The 25379-nt window shown below is 38.6% G+C and overlaps 1 protein-coding gene across 3 annotated transcripts; it reads left to right on the top strand.

Moving 5' to 3' along the window:
• The first annotated feature begins 52 nt into the window (after positions 1–52).
• XRCC6 (X-ray repair cross complementing 6) lies at positions 53–24955 on the top strand. Of its 3 annotated transcripts, none has more exons than XM_081331989.1 (13): positions 53–153; positions 4531–4622; positions 8767–8879; positions 9344–9482; positions 10483–10737; positions 11376–11559; positions 11788–11974; positions 13407–13575; positions 15366–15527; positions 16561–16690; positions 17547–17647; positions 18353–18466; positions 22790–24955. In XM_081331989.1, exons 2-13 carry the CDS (start codon positions 4547–4549, stop codon positions 22990–22992), a joined length of 1833 nt encoding a protein of 610 aa, XP_081188115.1. In that variant the 5' UTR covers positions 53–153; positions 4531–4546; the 3' UTR covers positions 22993–24955. The 3 variants fall into 3 exon arrangements, with proteins under 3 accessions (XP_081188115.1, XP_081188116.1, XP_081188114.1); XM_081331990.1 differs by lacking the exon at positions 53–153 and adding an exon at positions 1194–1328; XM_081331988.1 differs by lacking the exon at positions 53–153 and adding an exon at positions 1242–1324.
• Positions 24956–25379: the final 424 nt, after the last annotated feature.

Genomic DNA, 25379 nt, shown 5'->3' with positions numbered 1-25379 from the left:
CCCCATCAGGTGAGATAAACTGCTTGTCACTGGGTCTCTTGTGAGGGAGCCGCGCTGAACAGTAGAAAGGCGGGACCAAAGAGTTTACGCAATTGTTCCACGTGAACGGCATCGTTGAGGACAATGCGAGCCTGTCTTTGTCGCATGCTATTGGTTAGAGCGTGCGGAAGGGGTGGGACATCGAGACGTTAACAAGGAATAACGGTTTAGGAAGTTGGTGGGTGGTGTGTACGGGAATTACATTTCTTACGGAGATTAGCGCGCGGTGGAAGGCTTCGGAATGAAATCAATATCAGACTTCCATTACCTTTCAATATAAATAGATAAGAGTAACGCGTTCAGTTTGCTAGGTGAGTTATGTTTCGTTTTAGACCTTGAGTCCTCTTGCCCGCTAAAATCTGCCCGTGCAAAACGATAAAATTTCTTCAAGTCGAATTCGACTCTCGGTATCTTTAGGCTCCGGAATGCATCGATCATATTGGGAAAAGTTCTTTCGATTTTCCTATCTATTATTAGGATTTCCTAGCGGTGTACTTTCCATGTACTAATTGAGCATAACCTTACTCGGCTTTTTAGCTTAGGTGGGCCAGGTGCTTGCTATCTTATAAAGCAGTAAATTGGTAAAAAGGCTTTTTAGAAAAACTATTATTGTATATGTTATTCTCTCAATTTCTCAACAGAGGTTGGCACCAAACATAGCGTATGCTCTTTTAATTAAATATCCCCAAGAAAATGTGTTTTTTGTGTGCAGTGTTTTAAATTCTCGGAATTTAAATACAAGCAGTTGTTTTCGCCCTTAAACCATCTATCCAAGACACTTTCCAGATTGCAGGGGCGAAAAAAAGTACTCTTACAACTGCATCACATCATCTCCCCTCACTGACCTCCTTCAAGACTTCTCGGGCTTCTTTGATTTCTCTGCAGTCGCATCGAGACTTTAAAAATGATTTTGCATTGCTGTACTACTAAATTACAGCAAGTGAGGCAAAAATAAGGATTCAGCTTAAACAACGGAAGGCAAACTCTCTTACAGTACAGGCAATCGGAATTTCGGAATCTGCGATTCTTCATTTTATATCTACGATTAATCGGAATACAAGGATTACTGTACTGAGGCATTTGGAACTTGTCTGTGTACGGCCATTCCTGCTTTTCTCTCGCTACTGGAGTTGCTTTATTATCTTTTTTTCCCAAGGGGCGGAGATCCGTTGTGACTGACAGATTCCAATGCTGGAATCCATCAAAGAGGAACCCAAAGAATAACCCGGATGGGTTGGGGACTTCCTTCAAAGGCCCGTTCGTGAACGCCGGCTTTTTATCGGCTGTAGGTTCGAATCGGGAATGGGGCGGGTGGGGTGTCGTGGGATTGGGACTACAATTGGAAGATATTCGGTGGACTGATTCTGCCCGCCTTGGTAGCAAATGAAGTAGGGACTGAAACGACGGAAGGGAAGTTGTAAATAGTTGAGACGTCGCTGTTTCTGTTTATTCCTTGATGCAGTGTTGTAATAGCGGTTTATAGTTTGAAAATATTAAGACAAAGCAATTCTACCAGCATTGAAGTAAATAAGTAAGAAAATAAAGGCAGGTCTTTCACGTAGAGAAGAAGAGTTCGGGAGCAGCGAATGCCAGCTCTCGTCCCTTGCCGCCTCGGCGCTTCCGTTTTCAGGCACACAAAGATGCGCCCGAGGAATTGTTGAGGGCGCTTGGAAGAACGAGTTAATCTCTTCCACGTGGTCCTTCTCAGAAAGAGAAATTTTGGGAGTTGAAGGATGGCAGGGCATCACGCGCTTCTGGAAGTCACGTTTTTGTGCAGTTTCTTAAGTGGATGGACATACTGAATTCAAGAATTCCTCTTTAGCAAAGATGTACAATACAGGCTCACAATCCTATATACAAAAAAAAGCTTTGCAAATTATTTCAAAATATTCATGCATAAGGTCCCTTCCAACTCTGTTATTCTGTAAGATTGAATCATACAGTTGGAATGTAGTTTCAAACAATGGCTTGGCCCATAATAGTGCTAAGTCATGGTGGCTAAGCCACCAGACTAGAAAGGGGGAGACTGTTAAGTTCTAGTTCTGCTTTATCCAGCTGCATGACCTTGGACTAGTTTCTCTTGGCCTAAGTCACCTCACAAGATTGCTGTTGTGAGGAAAATAGGAGGAAGGTGTGTGGGATATGTTTGCTGCCTTGAGTTATTTGTAATAATAATAATAAAAATATACAAAATAACTTGATATGATAGGAAGATTTAATAGCTTCAAGGGCCTGAGAGCCTCTGACAGATTCAACCTTGTGGAACTACTGTAGTGAAAAAAGAAAGGAAAAAGCTAAGAATAATCCATATTGTGTTGAAAGTAGATGTAAAGATACTTATGAGGAACTTCAAAATCAAATATCAAAAGAATGTCAGATGAATCTTGTACAGTTGTCAAGAAATGTGTGGTTATAGTTGAAACATTTGCTCAAACTAGTATGCTGGATGATGAGAATACTGACAGAAGGCTCTCCTCTACAGCAGGTTTTTTCATACTTTTTCAAGCTGCAGAATCTGTTAATTAATCTTTAAAATTCCTGGCACCCCTAATCATGAGGCAAACTTTTAGTAATAGAAAATTGGTACTGAAACACACACACACACAGACACACACACACACACACACAGAGAGAGAAATATATATATGTATGTTATGGAACCTCATCAGATTCTTACATTGAAGTTTAAAAAAACCCTGCTTAGAGCATGAAATTTTCCCATATAGATCTGTAGTTGATTATGTGACCGTACCAAAGCCACAAAGAAATATTTATTGCTAATGTGTTACTACAGTATTCCTGTTCAAATGCTTTGGAAACAGCTGGATAAAATACCTGCTGTATTATCTAAGATATATACTATTGAATATATTGATTTTGTCAATGTACTTTATCCTTCAGTAGTTCAGTTTTAGATTAGATTAGATTCCAATTTGTTAGTCTCTGTTTTCTTGTCTAATAGTTTTTGCTTTTGAAAGCTCTGCAAGTTAATGTGAAAACAACAACTAATCTTGATTATAGATGAATGTAAAGCAGAATAGTTGCTTCTTCACAGAACATCTTGCCCCTAAGATGAGGTTGGCTCCCATTCCTCTGGCCTTCAAGAAAAGCCTTAAGACCTGATTCTTCCAAATGATATGGGGGTCTAAGAGTGGCATCCAATCCTCTAGGTCAGTGATAGTGAACCTTTTAGAGACCAAGTGCCAACTGCAACCCAAAATTCACTTATGTATCGTTGGGTGCCGGGTGGGTGTGGCCAACTGGCTGGGTGTGGCCAACTGGGTGGGCATGTCCCATTGGGTGGGGGTGGCTGCAGTGGTAACGGCAGACTGGGTAGGACTAAAAAGTTCAGTCAATCAATTCCAACTTTGCAAGATCTTTTTTTTCCTGCAAGAAGTTGAAATTGATTGAACCTTTTTTTTGCACATGGCAGCAGAGGCCTAAAGTGAAAAGGTTTTATAAAACCCAGCTGAAGGCCTAGGACTGGGGCAACAGCGTGCGTACCCACAGAGAGGGCTCTACGTGCCACCTGTGGCAAGCATGCCATAGGTTCGCCACCACGGCTCTAGGTAGCTGGTGGCTTGAAGGAGCTCCCTCTGCTTTTTTAACCTTTTCACTGTTTAATTTTTTAATTTTTGTTTTAATTCCATTTTTAACTCTATTTTTAAGTGTCTTTTTTATATGATTGTTTGTTTTTATATGTAAACCATCCTGAATCATGCAGTTCAGATGGGTGATGTAGAAATTTAATAAAAATAAAATTGGATAAAAATAAAATTAAAAAATAACATAAATAATCCAATTTATTTTTCAAGGCATGCTATCATAAAATTTAACAACAGTTTGCAGACTGGATAAGCATTTAAATTGCTTGAATTTTCTCTATTAAGCTTATTGGTAGATACCGTTAGCTCATTCCAAGTTTGTAAAATACTATTTTACGGTAACCAGTATGGATGCTAGGAATTGTAATTATAACATGTAGTAGTAATATGATAGATTTATTATTGTCTTATTTTACTTATTGTCCCTCTAACAATATTCTATGGGATATTTTGTTTACAGAAATTCAGAGTTTGACAAAGTTATTAATCTCTTTGGTGCAGGAGACTGAGCACCTCTTTTCAAAAGTGAAATTAGAGAGATGACTAAAGATGTTGTCAGACTGTGGCTATTTTATTATTGTTATTTATTTTTAAAACTTGATATTTCAGGGGCCTTGTATATGGTTATTATGTCATCTATTTCTGCTGTCCATGTAATGTGTTTAGAAAATTGTGCAATGTGTTGCTGCTTACTGAAACAATATTGAACTGATGGATAAATTTAAGAGCTGGGAGACTGAACTGAAGCAAAAGTAGGATGTGTGACCATCTTCATGTTTGCATCTGTGGAAAGACTTCTGTCTGTGGAAACCAGTCTGAGTATAGGAACAGTTTCCCCATTTCTCTTTCTTATAAGTTATTTATCTGTATCACTCATTTTTTGTAGTTAATACAAGGGAACCATGTCAGACTGGGTATCTTACTACAGAAATGAGGGAGAGGAGGAAGAAGAGGAAGAAGAAGCAGCTGAAAACGCTGGTAACACTCATTTTCAAGGCGTGCATATGCTGTTAATTTGCCAGATAGAAATTTGCAACTAAATTACAATGGTATGGGGGAACCAGACATCTTTTTATGTGAAATGTAATGTGGCATAAGAAAAATTTTGTCTCTTTTTTATTGAAAAGTTTTGCAATACATTTTTGAATACAACCCCCCCCTCTCCCCAACTCTCCCCAACCCTCCCCTCCCCTCCCCCCACTCCGACTTCCCAGAGCTAAATACAGGGTATAGAAATACAAACAAACATAATCTAAAATATGGAAACAACAATAAAATATTAAATTCTATCGCACTTTAACTCTTAATAAAATAACTACAAGCTAATTATACATCATATAAATCCGCTACTTATTCAAATGCTAAGTGAAACTTTTTAGTCCCATATTTATGCTGAATATAATCAATCCATCTCTTCCACTCCACAGTGTATCTCTGTTGCGATTGATCTTTCAAATACGTTGAAATCTTTGCCATCTCCGCCAAGTTAGAAACTTTTAAAGTCCATTCTTCTATAGTCGGCAGTTCTTCCTTTTTCCAATATTGCAATTTTGTCTCTTTAATGTGAAAATTGGTGCAGTGTCCTGAAAAACTAAAACATACACTGGTGCATTCTGGATAAAACAAGGCTTTTCCACAGTAGGTACCCTAATGCCTACAGGAAGCACACAAGCACATTGTGAATTGTACACTTTCCTGTATAGGTGTGATATAGGTCCTTGGTAACTTTTTACCTACTATAATTATAGTAGATATATAGATCCTCAACCACGTCAACCAAGAAGTGCGTGTCATGGAGAACTTACTGAAACTCAAAGATTACCAGCGGCGTTTGGACCTGTCCAACCTTAAACAAAGCACTGATCCTCTGCTGAGTGAATTTCGGAACACGGATATCACCAAGCGCAACCTTGTGTACGAGGGACCCCTGACGTGGCGTGTTACCAAGGATAAATCAGTTGATGTTCACGTCCTCTTGCTGGATGACATCTTGGTTCTTCTCCAGAAGCAGGAAGAACGCCTGGTGCTCAAGTGTCATAGTCGCACCATCACCCCAGCCCCCGATGGGAAACAAATGCTGTCCCCCATCATCAAGCTCAATTCTGCCATGACCCGTGAAGTGGCCACAGATATCAAGGCTTTCTACGTGATCTTCAGCTGGGAGAACGGGGCTCAGATCTACGAACTGGTGGCTCAGACAGTGTCGGAAAGGAAGAACTGGTGCAACTTAATTAGCGATACTGCTGGTTCACTGAAGCTGCCCACTTCCAATAACAAACCTCGGCTTTCGGTCACAAACCGAACTTCACCACATAGTCCCAGCTACTACTCAGAGACCCTTTCGGGTGGAGCAGAAAATGGCAACCCCCTTAAGGAGGCACTCCAGTCAGAGGAACAAGAAAAAGATGGGATGCTGGAAGGCACAGAGTTTGAGGAACGGAATCCTGCTGGTGGAGCAAAGGTGGACAAGGCGGTGGAGGCCTTCATGGCTGACCTACAGACTTTCTGCAGATCTGAACCTCCTAGCCAGGTCTCTCTAGCTTCTGCTGCCCAGGACCGAGTTTTGGCCCTGAAGAGGCTACTTCAGATACCAGACGAAGGAGAGGCCCTCTTTCCCGCAGAACCTACAGATCTTTCTCCTGAGAATGGAGACCCCCAGGAGGGCGAAGGGGAATGGGACGGGAGTTTCAGGATTGAAGTAGAGAACAAGCGAGGAGGAATAGGTCCTATGTTTAAGGTTGGGTGAGAAGTTGGCGTGGTCCTAGAATTGAAGGCAGTGCCTTTAGAAGTCTTGAGAACTTCCCACTGGGAAAAAGGTAACAACCAACATGCTTCCCAGAAGCCTAGTTTGCTTCATGCTGCCGCTTCCCTTTTTCTGCCTCCCAATTAATTGGGCCTTTAGTTCAATCAGGATTGAGGGATTGGCCTGTTGTTAAGCAATCGCAGAGTGCTTCCTTCTTCTCTTGGGGGGGAAAAAAAGCCTTGCGGTGACCGCCACCACCATCGCCCACTGTGATGGATAGGCATGGGCATACCCGTCCAGATGGTTAATCACCTGCCCTAGAAACATGGCCAGGCGGTCGGGATGCCCGTCATAGGTTGTGGTAAGCGGTGGGGGTCCCCACACCACACCCGGACCCCAATGTCCAACAGGTGGACGGGTCTGAGCCTGGGACACCCCCACCGATCTGGGTGCCGGACGGCCAGGGCCTCGATCAGGCGTTGGCCAGACATCACGCCCTCCTTGTGCTCGTGTGGATGGGGCCCGAACGCCACCCTCCCCAGGCACCTTGAACTTTGGGCTGGCCAGTCGGAAACGGGACGTTGCTGGCTGACTGGGAGCCCCCCCAAGAGACCACTGTCCCGTGTCATCGTCGGGGCCCATGGCCACCCAGGAACCGCCGTCACGAGCCCCGACTTCTCCGAACCTATCGCGCAGCATGTCCATGGTTTGGCTCCCGGGTGCGGTTGAATAACTGTAATCCTCTCCGTCTTCGTCAGTCAGCCGACGCTCCCTCCAGCCCAGTGGAGCCCCACTGGGCCGGCCCGTTCGTCCTTGCTCGACCCCTGTGCGCCCCAGGATCGAGCTCAGCCACCACTCCCCCCCCTGGGACTGGCTACCAGCACCCTGGGATTCCACCACGGGGTCTGCTGGTGGTACATCCCGCACTTTAGGCCTCACAGCAGGCTGGACGTCCTCCACGCCCCTCTCCGCAGGGGCTGTCGCCTCCGCCCCGGCCACGCCAGCCTCCTCCGATACAGTCTCCAAAGCAGCCCCTTGCGTGCCCTCTGCCATGGCGCATTAACGGAACACAGCAGAAGGGCAGTCAGGCCACGATGCTAAGGGGAAAACGCTGGCTTTCTGTCAAAACCCGTCCTGCAGCAAGCAGGGCAGTATGCTGAACACAGGAACGGGAGACAACCGATGCGATCTGCAAACACTTTATTCTTCAAGGCAGCAGCCACAACAGGGAACAAAGCCAGCGTTGGCCGCTACTTGCAGCCAACGCTACTATATACACACCCAAAAACCCCACCCATACTCCACCCAAACACGCCCCCGCCCTCCCACTCTCTATATCTTCCCCACCCCTCCCCTACAAGGCCTTTCGCCCGTCGGCCTGACAGGTAAGCCCCCTCCCGTGTGTTTCCGCCACCGTGCTCCTCCCCCTCACCCACTCCCTGCCGCGCCCAACTCCGTGCCCCCCTGTCGTTGTTCACGCCCGAGGCCCCCAGCCACCCGGTCACCGCAGCGGGGAAGGTCCCATCCCCTAATGGCAGCGCCGGCTCCCAATCCACACAGTCCCGTGCAGGCATGACGTCGGCCAGAGAAGGCGACTGCAACGGCGGAGCCTCTGTAACAATCCGCCGCGAGGCCGAGGCTCCCGAAGCCTCCCAGGCCGCTGGGACGCTGAGCCAGCCCGAGCCTCCACCGGGCAGGCCGCAGGCCAGGGAACCCTGCGCCGACGCGCCGCCGGGCGAGGGCAGCAGCCGCGGCGCGTCCGGAGGCGGTAGATGAGGCGGCGCGGGCCCCGGAGCCTCCGAAGCCGGGGAACCCTGCGCCGACGCGCCGCCGAGCGAAGCCAGCAGCCGCGGCGCGTCCGGAGGCGGCAGAAGAGGCGGCGCGGATCTCGGAGCCCTCCAAGCCGGGGAGCCGTGAGCTGACGCGCCGCCGGGCGAGGCCAGCAGCCGCGGCGCGTCCGGAGGCGGCGGGAGTGGCGGCGTGGATCCCGGGGCCTTCCGAGCCGTTTTGGTGCCGGGTAGGATCGGCGGGAGGGAGGCAGGGTGTGCCGAGGGGGTGGAGGGACCCCCCTTTGAGTGTCGGGCTCCCGAGGCCCGACATATTGCTGAGAAATGAAAACAAATAGAACAGGATGCTTTAAATTACTTTTAAATAAAACGAATGCTGTTAGTCTTATGGTGAGTTGCAACATGAGCAAACTGTTGAGCTAACCCCCCCCAAAAAAAGCTACATTAAATTTCTGTGCTGTATAGGAATGTATATCCTTTGTCCCAGAATCACAATGATGATTATGTGATTGTTATAATTAAAGAATATACAATAGTTGGACTGGATAAATAGGATGACATACATTAAATGCAACATTTTCTACCTTTGTAGGAGTATATAAATATGGAGGTCGAGACGCTTTGCTCTTCTTGGTGGATGGCTCAAGAACCATGTTTGAGTCTTTTGATGATAGTAATTTCACACCTTTTGATATGACAATTCAGGTAAGATGACTTTTTCTACATCCGTAAACTTGAAAGATTCTGAAATGCATTGTAGTGATAGCACTGTAACATGGAGTAAGACAGAATTCTTTATTGAGAGGGCAGAAACGGGGTTTCAGTTCAGTATTTCCTTAATTTCTTGATTAGTGTATTATTCAGAAACGGAGCATATGCTTCATATGCTAAAGGTCTGTGAAAGGTCCTCTAATAACTATGAGGAGCATTCCTGTTTGAAACATTGGGAACCAAAGACATGGAAACTTGTTCACCAATCTGAACTAGATGGAGCAGTAGTTTCTAAGATTTTTTTCAGCTATAAATGTTCTGAAGATCAAGTGTTAGAAAATGTGGCCATACTTAGAAGTATTTATACTATAGAGCTTTATAACCCCACATCTGTCAAAAGGATTAGATATACTTATGTTTTATTCTCCCATCCCTACATATTTGTATTTTCCTACTAGTGCATTCAGAATGTATACAAAAACAAAATCATCAGCCATGAGAGGGACCTTGTTGGTGTTGTGTTTTATGGAACAGAGCAGCATAAAAATTCAGTGAATTGTAAACACATATATGTTCTCCAGGATTTGCACAATCCAGGTAAAACGGGAACTATGTGGAATGTATCTGTGATGAAAGAATGCAGGGATACATAATGCAGGAATCTTCAAATTGCGAGTGAGGATATCTGGGAAGCCATAAGAAACTCAGACTTGCATTAAAAACACTAATTAAAGTGGGAGTACTATCAAAACTCATTCTGGCTTTGCTCCCTATTTTGCCTGCAAAATCCTGCAGTGGGCAATTGGTGTGATATAATTCAGAGTGTGAGAATCTCTGTTATACATAAATTAATTGATTATTAAAAATAAATGGTATATTTATTATTTAGCCAACCATAATATCAATAAAAACTTTTTGTTTATTCATGAGAATGTGTGGTTCACACAAATTTATTATATGGGAGGGTATGGTAATACAAAGTTTGAGAATCATTAACTGGGTTCTCCACCAGAATGCCACAAGGCTTAGTTCTGCGTCTTCTATTCCTTTGCATTTTCTATTAATGATTTGCATGAAAAAGTGAAAGAATACTTATCAGATGACACAAAACTGGATAGAATAGTTGACAGAAATGCAATTCCAGACATTCTTAATAGGTTAAAGAAGGAGGCTGACAACTAAGTTATACAATTTAATGTCAAAATTAATTAAAACAGTATTTAGGTAAGCAGTGTAAATGTAAAACTAATTAGATTACCCAGTTAGATAATGCTATTTTCCTCCCAAATTGCTGTTCTCTATTTAAAGCCTCCTACTTAGGTTATGTTATTAATCCGTAAATAATATTTTCAGCCTTTTTCCTATTTTCAAGTAAACGTATTTAGCAACTAAAAAAATAAAATAATTATTAATGATCTAACAATCCTGCCTTGTTGAGCAATATTATTTTCCTGAATTGGAAATGAAACACAATGGATAAACTATTGAATGATTTGCAAATACTGGGGTATCATTTCTTGAGCCGTAACACTATCAACTAACTCTTTCATTGCTTTGGTTTTATGAGAACTGAGTTTTGTTTTGTTTTCCCTACCAGGGGCAAAACGGATATTAGAGCTGGCCAGCTATGAAGGAGAACAGGGAAAAGCTCTCTTCCAAAAGTCCTTTGGCCATAGTGATAACTATTCCTTAGGAGAGGCACTCTGGGTTTGTTCTAATCTCTTCAGTGTTGTCCATTTCAAGATGAGCCACAAGAGAATCATGCTGTTCACCAACGAAGATGACCCTCATGGTCAAGATAGTACTAGAACCAAATTTGCTAGGACTAAAGCTGCTGACCTACGAGAAACAGGTTAGTATTTTAAATGATAGGTAAAGCATAATTTAGAGTAAATGTGATACCTCTTTTCTGAAAAGCAAACAACATTTCCTCAATTTTATCTCTACGAGGAAGCATATGTGAGTTGAGAGATTATCAGTAACTCAAAATAATTTAGGAAAACTTTTGTGGTTGAAGAGTTGAATGCATGTTACTTAAGTCCTAGAGTAACTTATGTCCATATGATTAGATTACTTTGCTGGTGGACTGAACTTTAGTCACCAAGTCTATTAAATGCTTCTGTTTTCTATAGTCCAAAAATGTGAAGTATTTCAATATGTCCTGGGTATTGCAGCAAAAGGAGGGTAAAACCAACTAACACCTGACTTCCTAAATGTACAGGAAACTACTAGAGAACACCAGTTCTGAACACTAAACTTGAAAGATTTTAATGTTATGATCTGCTCATCTTGCAGCTTTTGGTTTCTGATGCCTCCCCTGCTCTCATTTAGGTGCTTTTTTTAAAAAGCTTCTTTTCTTGTTTAGTTCTTGGAGGTTTCTTTACCTAGTAAATGCTATCTTGCGCATACCTGGAGATCACCATAAGAAATGATATCTATGTTTTCATAAAGGAAACAACCTCTCCCCCCCCCACAATTCTGTTATTTCAGGAATTAACCTTGACTTAATGAACCTAAAGAAGCCTGGAGGGTTTGATATTTCCTTATTCTACAGAGACATCATTAATACAGCAGATGATGAGGACTTAGGAATCCAGTTTGAAGAGTCTTGCAAATTGGAGGATCTTATGAAGAAAGTACGAGCAAAAGAAACAAGGAAGCGAGCTTTAAGTCGGTGAGTATCAAGAAACATCCTCTTCCTCTGGCAGGGTAATCTGGGAGGCTTTGGAGATATCATGATAACAGAGAATTACATTAAATAGTACATAATATTAAATTGTGGAAAGTTTCTTTACTGTCTTTTCAGATGAAAAATTGTAATGTGTGTTCATCTCTTTAAAATGGAAATTGAAATATTGTACAAGGTTTCAAAGACTTAAATTTGTATTTATTGATTTTTTAGGCTGAATTTATATTTGGGAAAAGATGTAATTCTTACTGTTGGCATTTTCAACTTAGTCCAGAAGGCTGTCAAGCAGCCTCCAGTGAAACTTTATAGAGAAACTAATGAGCCACTGAAAACAAAAACACGTACCTTTAATCGAGAGACAGGTAGTTTGCTTCTTCCCAGTGACACCAAGAGGGCTCAGGTAAAGTTTTAAACTTTTTTATTTTCCATGTTAAAAAAATTTGAGGGACAGAAATGTGTAGAAGCCATTATATCATGACTTACGTATCTGAGTTTCCTTGCTTTGCAAAAGGTGATGAATTCATGCCTTAGCATCTCTTGGTTCATAGAGTATCAAATACTGGAATTTGTATTATGTGTTTTTTTCCTTGCACATCATAAAACTGCTAGGAGTCAGATACCTTCTGTCGCTAAGGCAAGTTTACATGTAGGAAGCTAGGGCTAGTATAGATGGATCTTACTAAATAATTGGCAATCATTAATTTTAGTTTAATTGAGATTTTTTTAATGCATTGTTTTTTGTGGCAATATTTTTGTTTATGGCTTAGATGAAAATTGAGTGAATATGATATTTTATTGTTTATCATTATTTCAATGTTGAGACTGCAATTCTAAGTGACTGCAACTTACAAGTAAAAAAAAAAGAAATACATCAAGAGGAAAAAAAAAGACAGCTAATGAAACCATTACCCAAAAAACCAAAAACCAAGTAACCTGTTAAAAGGGTTGGAACCCATTCTAGTTCAGAGTCTATATATTTTAAATAAAAACATTCTTGTATGTGTGGTTCTAAAGGCTGGGACAAAATAGGAATTCTTTAGTATACTCTTGTTGCAGTATTCACTAAGACTGTTCAGTGCTTCAGAAATAATTCAGAAATATGCAGTATGCAGGAAATTTGCAGTATGCAGGAATATGAACATAGCACCTTTCTGCATTGCTTCAGAGTAGTTGCAGCTCTTCCTAGAATTCTGTGGTAGACACCAGCTTAAAAAATTGCAGAGAAATGCTGGGCTTGTACCACTGTATGCTCTAATTAATCCTTTTGAGGGGATGTAATCCCACCCAGAAAATCTGACTGTCCAAAAGTATACATACTCAGTCTGGTTATTGTTGTTGTTTTATTTATTTTATTTATCACATATCATGCTTGTGTGCCTTTGGGTAGTTTACGGAGAAAACAATACCAGTGATATTGATGATCTCCCTCAAATGTAGACAAATTGAAAGTTTTTAAATTGTTATGTAACTGGTGATATTCCCATGTTAGAATTCTTTACAGAAAAGGTAGGATATAAAGAAACTCAAGGAACATAGAAAAATCTGGTAACAATAAATGTATTTATTTTGTTAGAGAATCAGCCCCAGTCCCATTCTGTGCTTAAAGCTAAGGAGAAATGGATGATTTGAATGAATTTGTAACCTTCAGGAGTAGAGTATGAACTCAGGGGAAATATTTGCTCTTCTTTGCTTTATTTCTTAACACAGTCAGTATGGAATTTGATTTTTGTGGTGTTATCTTGTTATGAGGATTCTAATGGGCTTTATTTACAACTAGGATAATTTTTGTTATATTTTTTCAGCAGCTGCTTTTTCCTTATTTCCTCTCTTAGGTTTATGGGAATCGTCAGATTGTGCTAGAGAAAGAAGAGACAGAAGAAATAAAAAGATTTGATTCACCAGGCTTGTATCTGATTGGTTTTAAACCCTTGGTAATGCTGAAACCATATTACTATATCAGGCCTGCACAGTTTATCTATCCTGATGAGTTCTTAATGAATGGTAATTATAACTGAAGATTATATTCTTTTTATCTTGAGTTGCTAACTTCCAGAATATACTAGCAGCAACAATATCAACAGCAATGGAATTCCTGAATGAGATAAATGTTATTGTCAAAATCAGAAAGGATTAATTTCTAGGCTTTGGAAAGGAATCCAGAATAAATTTCATTAGCAAAACAGGTTTTTAATTTTACTTTTTTTCAGTATTACATGCTGCAAAATGATTTAACCTAGGTCATAAGATTAACATACAATGTAATAAAACAGAAGAAACCCATGTTAATAGTAATCATAAACAAAACCAGTCAAATAACAGTGATGTTTAAGTAACATATAACACAGGTATCATGTTTAGCAGAACAATCAATCTCAATAGCATATGAAAAATAAAATAGGGCCATCCAAATGCTGGGGTGTAACTTGTTCCATAATATTGGATTGATGCAGTGATAGAAGAACCTTATTCCTATGGCAGTCCAACCCTCTCCTCCCCATCTTCCTGTTGTGGACCTACTCATTTGGAGTGAGTGGTATCCCATCCCAGCCAGCAGGAGGGCATCAGACATGCAATTGCTGAACAAGCAGCCATTTAGTTCCGCTACATTCATACTGAATTGTTTTGTCCTATCCTGATCCTCATAGCCTTTAGATGCTGGGTAAGGTTCTCTGGAATATTTCTTCTTAAACTCCGAGTACAGATATATCGCTGTGTATCATCACCGTATTGATCATAAATTATTCTGAATCCATTGATGATCTCCCCCACTAGATTCATGTAAATATTAAATAGAATGGGGGAGAGTGACAAATATTGTGGGACTCCATATAAAAAGTGTTTGACCTTTTATCTCTACAATTGTTGACTGATTCTGCCTATAGCAGAAATGATACTACTGCAATGCAGTATTTCAACTAGACCAGAAGGTAACATGACTGATAGTATTAAATACAACTGAGAGATCTAACAGGATGAAAAGAATTGCACTCCCACCATCCGAATTCTGATATAATTCATCAGAAGGCCAGTTTAATATTGGTGATGAAGTTCTACATGATGGAGATTTGTAAAAGGAAGTGTGGGAAAAGACTGTTGACATCCACATGTAAAAAAAAGTCCCAGGTCAAATAAAAAAATTGGGCAACAAATCTCTTGGGAGTTAAAGAGAGATTATCAGATTGCCTAGATGTGCTCCGTAAAACTGCTTTTTTGAGAGCAGACAGCAGGAACTATGTTTTTGTGGTCAGTTTGCATTCAGTTGGGAGTCGTAAGGTTCCATCCTGCTCATAGCTGCTAATAGCTATATGGATTCTAAATTCAACTAGTTTGGACTTTATGTATTTATTTATTTGGTTTTCTTTAAAAACTTTCGGACTAGCAAGTTTTATTAAAATCAGTGAGTGCCCAATCCTTTTTTAAAAAAACAAAACAATTTAATTATAAGTTTAAACATTTGTATTCTTTGGAATATATAGCAAGAGGGATGATTATTTTTTGGTTTTGGAAAATTTTACATGGATTAGTTTAATAGGGAGGAGTGAGGTTTTAGAGATGGGTTTATAGAAAGTGAGGGAAGATGTGGAATGAAGACATGTTGATTTTAAGTGACACATTCTTGATATTGATTGTACTTATTTTTTGACTTTCCTATTTTTTTCTTTTCTACACATTTTTTATTTAATGTATCTCTTTATTTTATAGTTCTATATGCTTTACTTGTATAATATAATCCCTAATAAAATTATTAGGGGGAAATAATAATTTAACCAAAAATGGACTTTTATTTAAAGGAAGTACTACTCTGTTTAATGCCTTGTTAACAAAATGTTTGGAGAAAGGAGTGATGGCCATATGTAGATACATACCACGTCAAAACAACCCTCCCAGGTTTATAGCTCTGGTCCCACAAGAAGAAGAACTGGATGAGCAGAATGTACAGATAGTCCCTGCAGGTAATATTTTTATTGTTTTATTTTAGTTTTGTGATTGGCTTAGTGATGTTGCTCTGATTTTTTTTTTCCAAAACAGTATCAAAATAAGATATTTTGTTTATACCATTATAAGCAGCATGGAGCAAGTATAACGTGAAAGATACTTATTCTTTAATAATACTGGAAAAAAGATATTTGGTATATCCAACAATAATAGGACAGTGTGGTGAAATAATTTATGTGCAGGTATTTCTCCTCCTGAATTTTATTCCTTTCCTGTTTTTGTATTACTGGTAAAAAGATTTGTAAAACCTCCAGAAAAAGTAGGATATTCAAGTTCCATATTTGGCATTATTTGTAATAAAACCAATGAATGTGGCTCATAAATAATTTAATAAAATTATTAAAATACATAATAAACTGTTTTGTGTGTGTGTACATGTGTGTAATATAAAATTATGTGCAGGCACATGTATATGTGTAATCAAGTTAAAGTTTGAATGCTGCCTCCAACTAAATGTTTTTTAAATTCTTGAAAATAAAAGCTAGTATGTTATGTACATTAATTGAATGTGGACATATGTAGGCCACCTCTGATTATAATAAACTGTATATTTCATTAACAATTGTTCTTTGATTGCCTGTCAGTTCTTCTCTACCTCTTTCTGAGCTTATTGCTCCAACTATGGACGGTGTTTACAGTTAGATATATGTTCCCTTCTGAATTATTTCTAATAAAATTAATGAAAACATGAATAAATTATTTCTACTCTGTCTTTTTAATTATGTATCTACATTGATTATCTCTTCAAAAGCAATCACTCTTATTGGCACTTGAACAATTTCAGTAATGAATTGATATTTTAATAATTTAATATTTCAAGCAGTTTAATACAATTGAAGCATTCAGGCAATTTGAATGCTTAGATTATTTATCTTAGATTATTTATCAAAATACTGTGTATTTGGAGATTACATTGACAGAATAAATGTCAAATTGTCCTTTCAAATGACTTGGCTTTCTATTGTATCTTTTTCCTTTCCTTCTGCTTAGGTTTTCATCTCATTTTTCTACCTTATGCTGATGACAAACGGCATATTGACTTTACTGAGAAGATATCAGCTAATCAACAACAAGTGAACAAAATGAAGGAAATAATCCAAAAGCTTCGATTCAAATACAGGTGAATATAAAGATAAAAATTAAGATATATGCCTAGCAAATAATAACTAGAAAACCCTTCAAACTTCAGTGTCTTTTTCAATGTCCTATTTTGCCCATGTACTGTAGAAGTTAACCATACTGTTCATGGTGTGACTTCGGAGCAGTCTGTTTCCTTTCTGTCTGAATATGTCATTTTTGCTCAGTTTTAATGCAGGATGCAGAACTTGGACTGAGCCTAGCTTTCCAAACAAGTCAACTTTTTAATGAATTAAATCTTAATTTGGTATCCAATATATCTAAGATGAATATATACAAGAAATCCTTTTTGCACTATTACAATGTCCTACTTTTGAATAGAAAATCAAATTGCTTCTGCAGAGAAGGGACAAATTTAAGCTTACTCTATAATACTTAAATATTCATCCTAGAGGGGGAAAATATGAATTGAAATATATTATATTTAAAGTAACCTTATATATATTATATTTAAAGTAACCTTCAGGTTTTCATTAAACAATATTTCTTTTGGCAATGTTAACTGATGTCTGTTGTTTCATAAGACAAGGAAAAACCAAATATTTCTCTATAAGAGCACCAAACATTACACAACTATGTGTTATGTTCTGTTGAGTGGTAATAGCAAAACATTCTGCCATTTCTCTTTTTTGAAATCTATATAGCAAAATTATTCTATTTTATGACAGACACATTTACATTCAGAACTGGATAATCTCCCACAGAAAGATATTATGCTTGAAGAATAATTTATTATTCTTTATTAATATAAGTTGGGGGTTTAAATTGTCAATGTGTGTTTGAATCTTCATTTCTGTATTATGATGACATTCTTGGCATTTTTTGCTGGATTTTGACAGAAGTGAGAGCTTTGAAAATCCAGTACTTCAACAACATTATATGAATTTGGAAGCACTGGCACTAGATTTGATGGAGCCTGAAAAAGCTGAGGATCTGACAGGCAAGAATAATTTAGTATAATATAGTTTGCTTTTAATATGGTCTTTGATATGTCATAAGCATTTAAGAATACAATAAGCAATTGTTATAGAACTGTATTTTTTTACAGAAGTAGTAAAAATATTTGATAGAGTTGTACATTTGTAATGCTTAAATGCTTACCTGACAGTTGAAAGTCATCCCTGAATGTAGGGATTGTTTTTAAAATGAATAAAGTATAAATATAAAAATAGAGCTCATTTTTCAGTGTCTCCCTCAGTAGTTGGAATCTTTTTTTTAAAAGATCCTAGATTACAATTTCCAATCTGTACTATGAGGGTTTTTTGAGGCACGTTTGTTTAACAGTTGATGTATTTAAGTTAGCCAAATATTCTTACCTTCTGTTTCCTGCCTAGTATCCATATTATCTTATCATTTCTGTTAGCTAATGAAGGCTGAGGCAAAAAAACCACTGAGTTATAATTACTAGCTATTGTCTAATTCTTTAAAATAGTTATTTCCTTTGTTTTCAATATGTCATTTTACAAAGCAAAATATTTCAGTAATTAGCATTAATAATTGGTGCTTGTTTCTGTTCAGTCAGATTTTATAGATCGGTTCACGGCCTCTGCTGCTTTAAAGCTCAAAAATATATTATGTATATTGAATATCCATTATTTCTGTGTTTTTAAATACCAGTTCTAAAGTAGTCTTCCTTCCTTTCCAGTGCCCAAGGTTGAGCTAATGGATGGCCGACTGGGTAGCCTTGCAGAGGAATTTAAACAACTCGTTTATCCACCAGGCTATGATCCTGATGGGAAAACTATAAAACGAAAACAAGGTGGGATGAAAGAATACAGAGAGAAGAAGATAATTGTGTCCTTAAATGCATATGCCCTTTTTAAATTTGCCAACATTCTAATGTGGGATCCAAGTATATATTTTTCTCAGAATATAAGTATGTTCTTGACCCAGGGTGCAATTAAGCATAGCAATTATCAGGTACATACTTAGCAGCTTACCTGCCATCTAATACTAATTATGAATTAGAATATAGTTTTTTAAATAAATATTTTATTAATTTTCTAGTTTTGCAATTATAAGTACTTAACAAACAACATGTTGTCTGGGTCCATTAGTAATTCAGTGGTACATATTAACTTCCTCAATCTAGATCCAATACTACACCATCCAGTGCTTCCTCTCTTCTGATGGTATACATTTTTCCACACTAGTCAAATATAATTCTTATTGCTGTTAATACATATACAATTGAATATCAACATCTTTATCACATTTTTCTAATATTATACATAATATCAACAGTGTTCGTTTAAAATATCTTTTCTAACCCAGACATACCTCAATTGCATTTGCACTTAAAATCCATTTGTTCAATCAGTATCCTGTTTTTCTTGCTTTTTTTTAAAAAAAAAATTGATTTCCCATCAGTGTTCAAAGTGTCTCTATTACTTATAGTTTTCTCATAATTATATTTGGGTAACCGAAAGCTTCCCTTATTCATACCCTCTTAGCATTTTCATATTTCCCTTCTCATACTAAAATATAGTATTCTAGCTGCAGATCCTATCTTTTTAGTTATAATAATACTTTTATTTCTAACAATGATCTATTCTCTTAGCCATGTTCAAACATCTATTTAATAATATAATATCCCATCTAATGGGTCAAAATCTCATTTTTCTTCAGTCTTACTCTAGCTTTCTTCCTTTGCCAACTAACTTTCCAAGTCAATGCATTTGAATCATCAAGTAGTTCTTCCTCTATTTTTGTGTATATTGTTTGGAATAAGAAAGACAATTTGATTAAAGTAATTTTGAAAGAACACTCAGCCCATTTATATTCATTAAACAGCCTCCCTCCTTCTCCAGTTTTCCACAATTCTCCTAACAGCTTTATCTTCCATTTTATCAGCTCTTCTTCCTTATCCTCAAATGTGTTTTGAGATCTTGACAAGTAAGATATCATTTCCATTTCCGGTATTATCGCTACATCTTCTAATTCTTCATTTGTCTGAGTCTGTTGATTCCTTCCTTTAGGTCCTCCATCTTTGCATCTGCTTCCTCTAATTTTCCTTCTATTTTCTGGGTTACTAGTTCCTTCTTTGTAGTCATTTTCTGAATTTGTAGGTTTAGTTTAGAAAATTGTTCTTTTATCTCCTTTGTGTTATTTTTAGTCTCATCATGAGCTAAGGCAATTGTCTCTTGTATTGATTTCAACATAGAATTTCTTTCGAGATTCATCAACATTTTCTTGTTGGTATATCAAGCTGGGGATAAAGACAACTGTTAGGGATGGTTTTTTACCATTTAAGACTAAGTATGGAACATCCATTTTGTTTTTGTATGTGGTCTTTATAGTCCAATCTATCTAGGGATTTAAATGTTTCAGGCAATTGTCATTTAAACTCCAAATTATCCAGCCAGCCTATCAGTCTGTCCTTAAGCCTCCCCTAAACAAGTATAAGCAAAATTCAAGTTTTTCTGTCCAATGAAAAACATATCCTTTCTGTCCAGAGGGAAAAAAGCAATTAAAAGTCATTCATCAATCAAAGGTTTATAATCCAAAGTATTCCATCATCTCAGTCAGTAATGCATGTTTCTTCTACAGGGAAATAGCTCCACAACACAGCTCTAAAAGCCAGTTTCAAAATAGTTTATTGTCTCTGCCACACAGATAAGCAGCCCTAGAGATTTTTTCCCCCCTTTTCCCAGCTGCAGTCTTCAAAAGTGAAAGTTTCCAAAAATAACAAGTCTTATCTGAGTCTGGGCTTCAAGCCAATTTTCCTTTAAGCATAATAGATTGTAGTGCTGTGGTTCACCACTAGATGTTGTTGACACAGTCTTCCAGCTTTTTAAATCCAAACTTATATTGCAAGCTTTTCAATTCTCTTTTCTAAAAAAGTCTCAAAAGAACTTTTAGTTCCCAAATTTCAAAGCAATATATCTGTATTGATTCCAAATTAATCTTGTAATTTTCTCTGTTTTCCCCAAATCAATTAGTTCGTGCTTTTCTTTTCCTGAGGGGAAATTCCACTTCCCTCTCTCATTGGGGAGGATTCTTTGCTTTGGGCAGTTTTTTCCAGGAAAAAGTTTTAAAGTCATGAAGACAGGATAAAGTCTCACCCAGTTCCATCCACGTTGCTCAAAAGTTGCTCGTTAGTACTTACTTTCTTCGGTTGTCAGCAGCTTCTGACTGGCCATATGAATGTGGCCAGTCTTTCCCCCGCCGGTTTGGAGGGTTTCCTCAGATCAAATGGAAGGGCCATTGCCTCTCTGCAATCAATGAGGGTCCCCTCCTTCGTCGGCTCTCTGGGGCAACTTTCAAGCCTTTTTAAGGTCCCCAGCAGGGCAAAATTGAACGTGGAAAACAGAGCCCTTTCTTCCTGCATCCTTCACGCCATGACGCCGAACCAGAAGCTTGAATTAGAATATAGTTTGATGGTGATCTGAGAACCCATTTTCAGAAACAAATTACAATAGATCAAAACATTTATGGATTTAATTAAATGCAGTTAACAATTTATTGCTTGTGACCAGCATCTGTCTCATAGGTGGCATTTCCTAGTTGACTGTGTTCAGAAGCTAAGCAAAATCAAGCCTGTTTAGTATTTTAATTTATGTCACAAAATTAAAGCAACAACAAATTGGAGACCCGCAGAAATACCAGAGCTGTAGATTAGATTTAAGAAAATGAAATAAAGTAGGTAATCCTCGACTTACATTAACAATTGAGACCAGAATTTCCATCTCTAAATAATTGGTTGATAAAATGCAACTCCATTACTTAGCCAGGGCAATCCCTGCAGTCCTTGTTGCCATAGTTTATTTAATCCCATGGGAGTTAATGAGAGGCAACCTCCTGCTGGCTTCCCACAACCAAAGTCAGTGGGGAAGCTAGCAGGAAGTTGCAAGTTCCAGGCTGGCAGGCAGTTATGAAGGTGCTGAAGATGGGGGAGGAAGGAAAGGTGTGTGTGACAATGTGAAGAGAGGTTGTGTGAGAAGTGTCTTGTGGGTTTTGGTCCAGTTTTAGTCATCACATTACAAAAAAGATGTTGAGACTTTGGAAAAAGTGCAAATTAGAGCAACTAAGATGATTAAAGGCCTGGAGCTGAAGAATGGTTGCAGGATTGGGAATGGGCAGTCTAGAGAAAAGAAGGACTAGGGGGGGACATGATAGCAGTATTCCAATATTTGAGAGGCCACAAGGAAGAGGGGGTCAATTTATTTTCCAAAGCACCAGAAGGCAAGACAAGAAACAGTGGATGGAAATTAATCAAGGAGAGAAACTTCCTAACAGTGAGGACAATCAACCAGTGGAACAGTCACCTTCAGATGTTGTGGGTGCTTCATCACTCAAGATTTTTAAGAAGAGACTGGACAACCACTTGTCTGAAATGATATAGGAGCTCCTGCTTGACCAGGGGGCTGGACTAGAAGACCTCCAAGGTCCCTTCTAGCTCTATTCTGATTGGGATTGGGTTGGAAGGGTGCAGGTGGTTTGTGAGAGGCACTGCATGGTTCAGGGAGTGGAGTGTACAGGGATGCAGTGCAAGTTGGAAAAAGTCCACAAGATGGTGTGAGAAGCACTGTGGGTTTGGGAAAGTATGAGGATATGTGAATGGCTAGTGCAGCACATGCAGAGGGGCTGGATAAGGTGTGCAGGCAGATTTACCCCAGCAACATGACTTTCCCTGACAGCTTCCCCACTGATTTTCTGGGGAAGGTTGCAAATGGCAATGACATGATAGTGCAGTGCTTGGCAACCAGTTATAAGTGCAAATGGATTGTCAAATATCCAGATAGTAATCCTGTGGGGATGCTAAATGACTATAAATGGGAACTGGTCATATCTCCCTTTGTTCAGTGCCATAGTAACTTCAAAAAGCTGCTGAATGAATTGTCATAAATCAATAACAACCTGTATCCTGGAATGAGGTAATGGCAAACCATTTCAAGAAAGCTACATGGACATCTCTATGAAATCACCAACACTTGAGCTTGATTTGAAGGAGACTCAAAATCTTTTAAAGAAATCAAAATGTGAAGCTTTGTAGGATTTTGTGCCATGATGTATATATACATGAAACATTTCAAAGATAGCAAATAAGTGACAAATAACTATGCCCAATTTATTTCTCCAGCAGGTAGTGGTAATGAACAACCAGAAAAGAAAGCAAGGATAGAACTGTCTGAAGAGGAGCTGAGGAGTCATGTTGATAAAGGCACTTTGGGTAAACTTACTGTGCCAGTTCTAAAGGATATATGCAGGGTTTATAAGCTAACAGGTGGTGGAAAGAAGCAAGAACTTTTAGATGTGATAACTGCACATTTCAATAAGCACTGAGTTTACACTCCCAACTGCTTCTAACATTTTAATGTTGAAAATCTCCTAAATGTTGAGATTTTTGACAAGAAAAATTGGGAATATGTTTGCATAGGCATTTGATAAAAGGGAGTGGAATCAGGTTTTTCTCTTTGTGAAATTAATAGTAAAAGCCCCTTTCCACTTCTGGGTCTAGATTTGATTGTGCTACTTTCATCTTGTCTTTAATAAATGAGCTTGGTTTGGCTGTCAGCTTTTTCGTTCCCACTATTTCACATATAACATAATGCACAAAGTATTATTTAGGAAAAATAGCTTATTTTTGGAAGGATAGTACTATATAAATTTGATTTTTACACTTGCCTTAAATATATAGCAAACCTGCCCTGGCTTTTTTTTCCGGTCATGTTACTTCTTCCAAGCATGATAGAAACAATGTACTATTCAGATTTTATAGTAGTTTTTTTCTCTTCAGGAGGCAACCTGTACTTAATTTTTTTTTAAAGCTGAATGCAATTTGCCTACTAATCTGTGATAGACAGTGACCCAAAGGGGATCCACAATGACCCACAGGCCAGCATTCATTACTAGACTGGTGTCCTCTCTTGTGAATTAGAACATTCTTAGCTGCCATCTTCTTTCCATTTGATGGAACAGCTAATTGGAAGCTGGATGAATTGCAGAGTAATGTGGGAAAGCTGGTTTTTTGGGGGGAAGAGAGAAACCTTACTACCATATACTTTAGGACACAGCTCATTCAGTTGCCAGTAAGTTGTTCACTAAACTGATTGAAAAAGTGCTGTCCATATGCAGAAAAGTTGGAATCTTGCAGAAAAGCATGGTTTTAAAGGCACTTTTTTTTACCAAACCATGTTCTTTTATGGCTAGTCTATTTCAACTGAGTGGCTGAAGTTTACTAAATTTACTTCCAATGTAGGTGGGGTAATCTGATCTAAATTGTGAAGAAAAAAGTTTTCTGCATCTTTGTTACCATTTAGCGTCACTAGGATTTTTGTAGCCCAAGCCTGGTGGCACAGGCAGGGATTAAGATAATCTGTGGTAGTCAGCTGAGTTTGCTTTACTGTGGCTTGGCAGCAATGCTGACATATGGCTGAACCTAGCTAGAGATTAAAATATTGGGAAGCTCTGACTCAAATCTATCTTTGATAATGAAAACTCACTAGCTAACTTGACGTTTGGATCACTCATACTTTTTCAGTCCATTATTTCAATTATTACTGTGAGGTAAATTACTAAGGGAAAAGGGATTCCTATACATGTCATCTTTAGCTTCTGGAATAAATTTGCAAGACACATCTTACAAATGAGTTATAAAAATAAAATGCAGAAAAAACTATTAACAGCGCCCAGTCAACCTATTGAGTGTGACAGGCATTCTTGCATAGTTGAGCACATTTAACACATGCAAACTACATATTACTAAAACTTCTATGTACGTTTGTAATCTTCACTGGGGCAAAATGGTACATCAGAAAGCAACAACTTTGGAATCAACATACTTCAAAAGAGTTAACTTACAGAATGCACCCAAATCTGGTAACTATGATTCCTGTAGGAATGAAATTTGGTAAAGGTATAGGTGTTTCAATGCTGCTGCACTGCTGCAGACAAGTCATAGTTTTCAAAAGGCAATAAGAAAGCTGGCAGTCAATCTTAAGTTTATTGGGGAGGGAGGGAGGGAGGGTTTTTCCCCCTCAGTGCTCCCTTGTCAAGCTTTCCACAAGGAAACTCAAGCTGACAGAAAATAAGTCCCACTAATTTTTTTTGCTGTCCATGGTTATTCTGTTTCTTCATTTAGGTAGGGAAATATCTGTGAAATGATGACCCCAAACTGGTTACCTGTTGTCTTGTTCCTTTGTATAATTCCATTTATGCATCTGAAAACTTTATATCATACTAAATGTCTTTGTTCTCTTCTATCTGGAAAAAGACAATGTTTTAAAGTTTTGCTAATAAAATAGTGCCAACAGCTTGCTGTTATCTCATCCTTGTGCAGCTGGTTAGAGGCCAGCATCCCAACACATCTAACTTTCTAGAAAGCAGCATTGATTAGGTAAAATTTGGAAGAGTATGCCTATCAGAATCAGTGGTTTATCTCAGTTTCAGACAAGATACTGGGCATGTTACTTATTTCTGGGGAAAAAGCCTCTGGCTATATAGCAACAAAAAGCAAATGAAAAAAAAATCATATATTGCTGTCCTATCAAACTATCAGATTAGGGAGGAAACGTTGATCTCTTTCTAGGGTAGCTCCATAAACCAAATAACCTTCAACAGGAGATTTGTTATTGAATAGAATAATATGTACTTTGTTTTATTTAAAACCTAACATATACACAAACTCATCTTCAAATGAAGCTAGTTATTATCAAAGAATTAGTTTAAAT

The sequence above is a fragment of the Vipera berus genome, assembly GCF_964194415.1.
Source record: "Vipera berus genome assembly, chromosome: 6".
Lineage (NCBI taxonomy): Eukaryota > Metazoa > Chordata > Lepidosauria > Squamata > Viperidae > Vipera > Vipera berus.
This window is presented reverse-complemented; position numbering and strand designations above follow the sequence as displayed.

Bases quoted from the DNA above. Each gene is read 5' to 3' on its own strand.
- XRCC6 (XM_081331989.1), top strand. From the start codon at position 4,547: ATGTCAGACTGGGTATCTTACTACAGAAATGAGGGAGAGGAGGAAGAA. The intron at 8,880-9,343 runs GTAAGATGACTT...TTTTCCTACTAG, and splicing joins CTTTTGATATGACAATTCAG to TGCATTCAGAATGTATACAA. The intron at 15,528-16,560 runs GTAATATTTTTA...CCTTCTGCTTAG, and splicing joins TGTACAGATAGTCCCTGCAG to GTTTTCATCTCATTTTTCTA.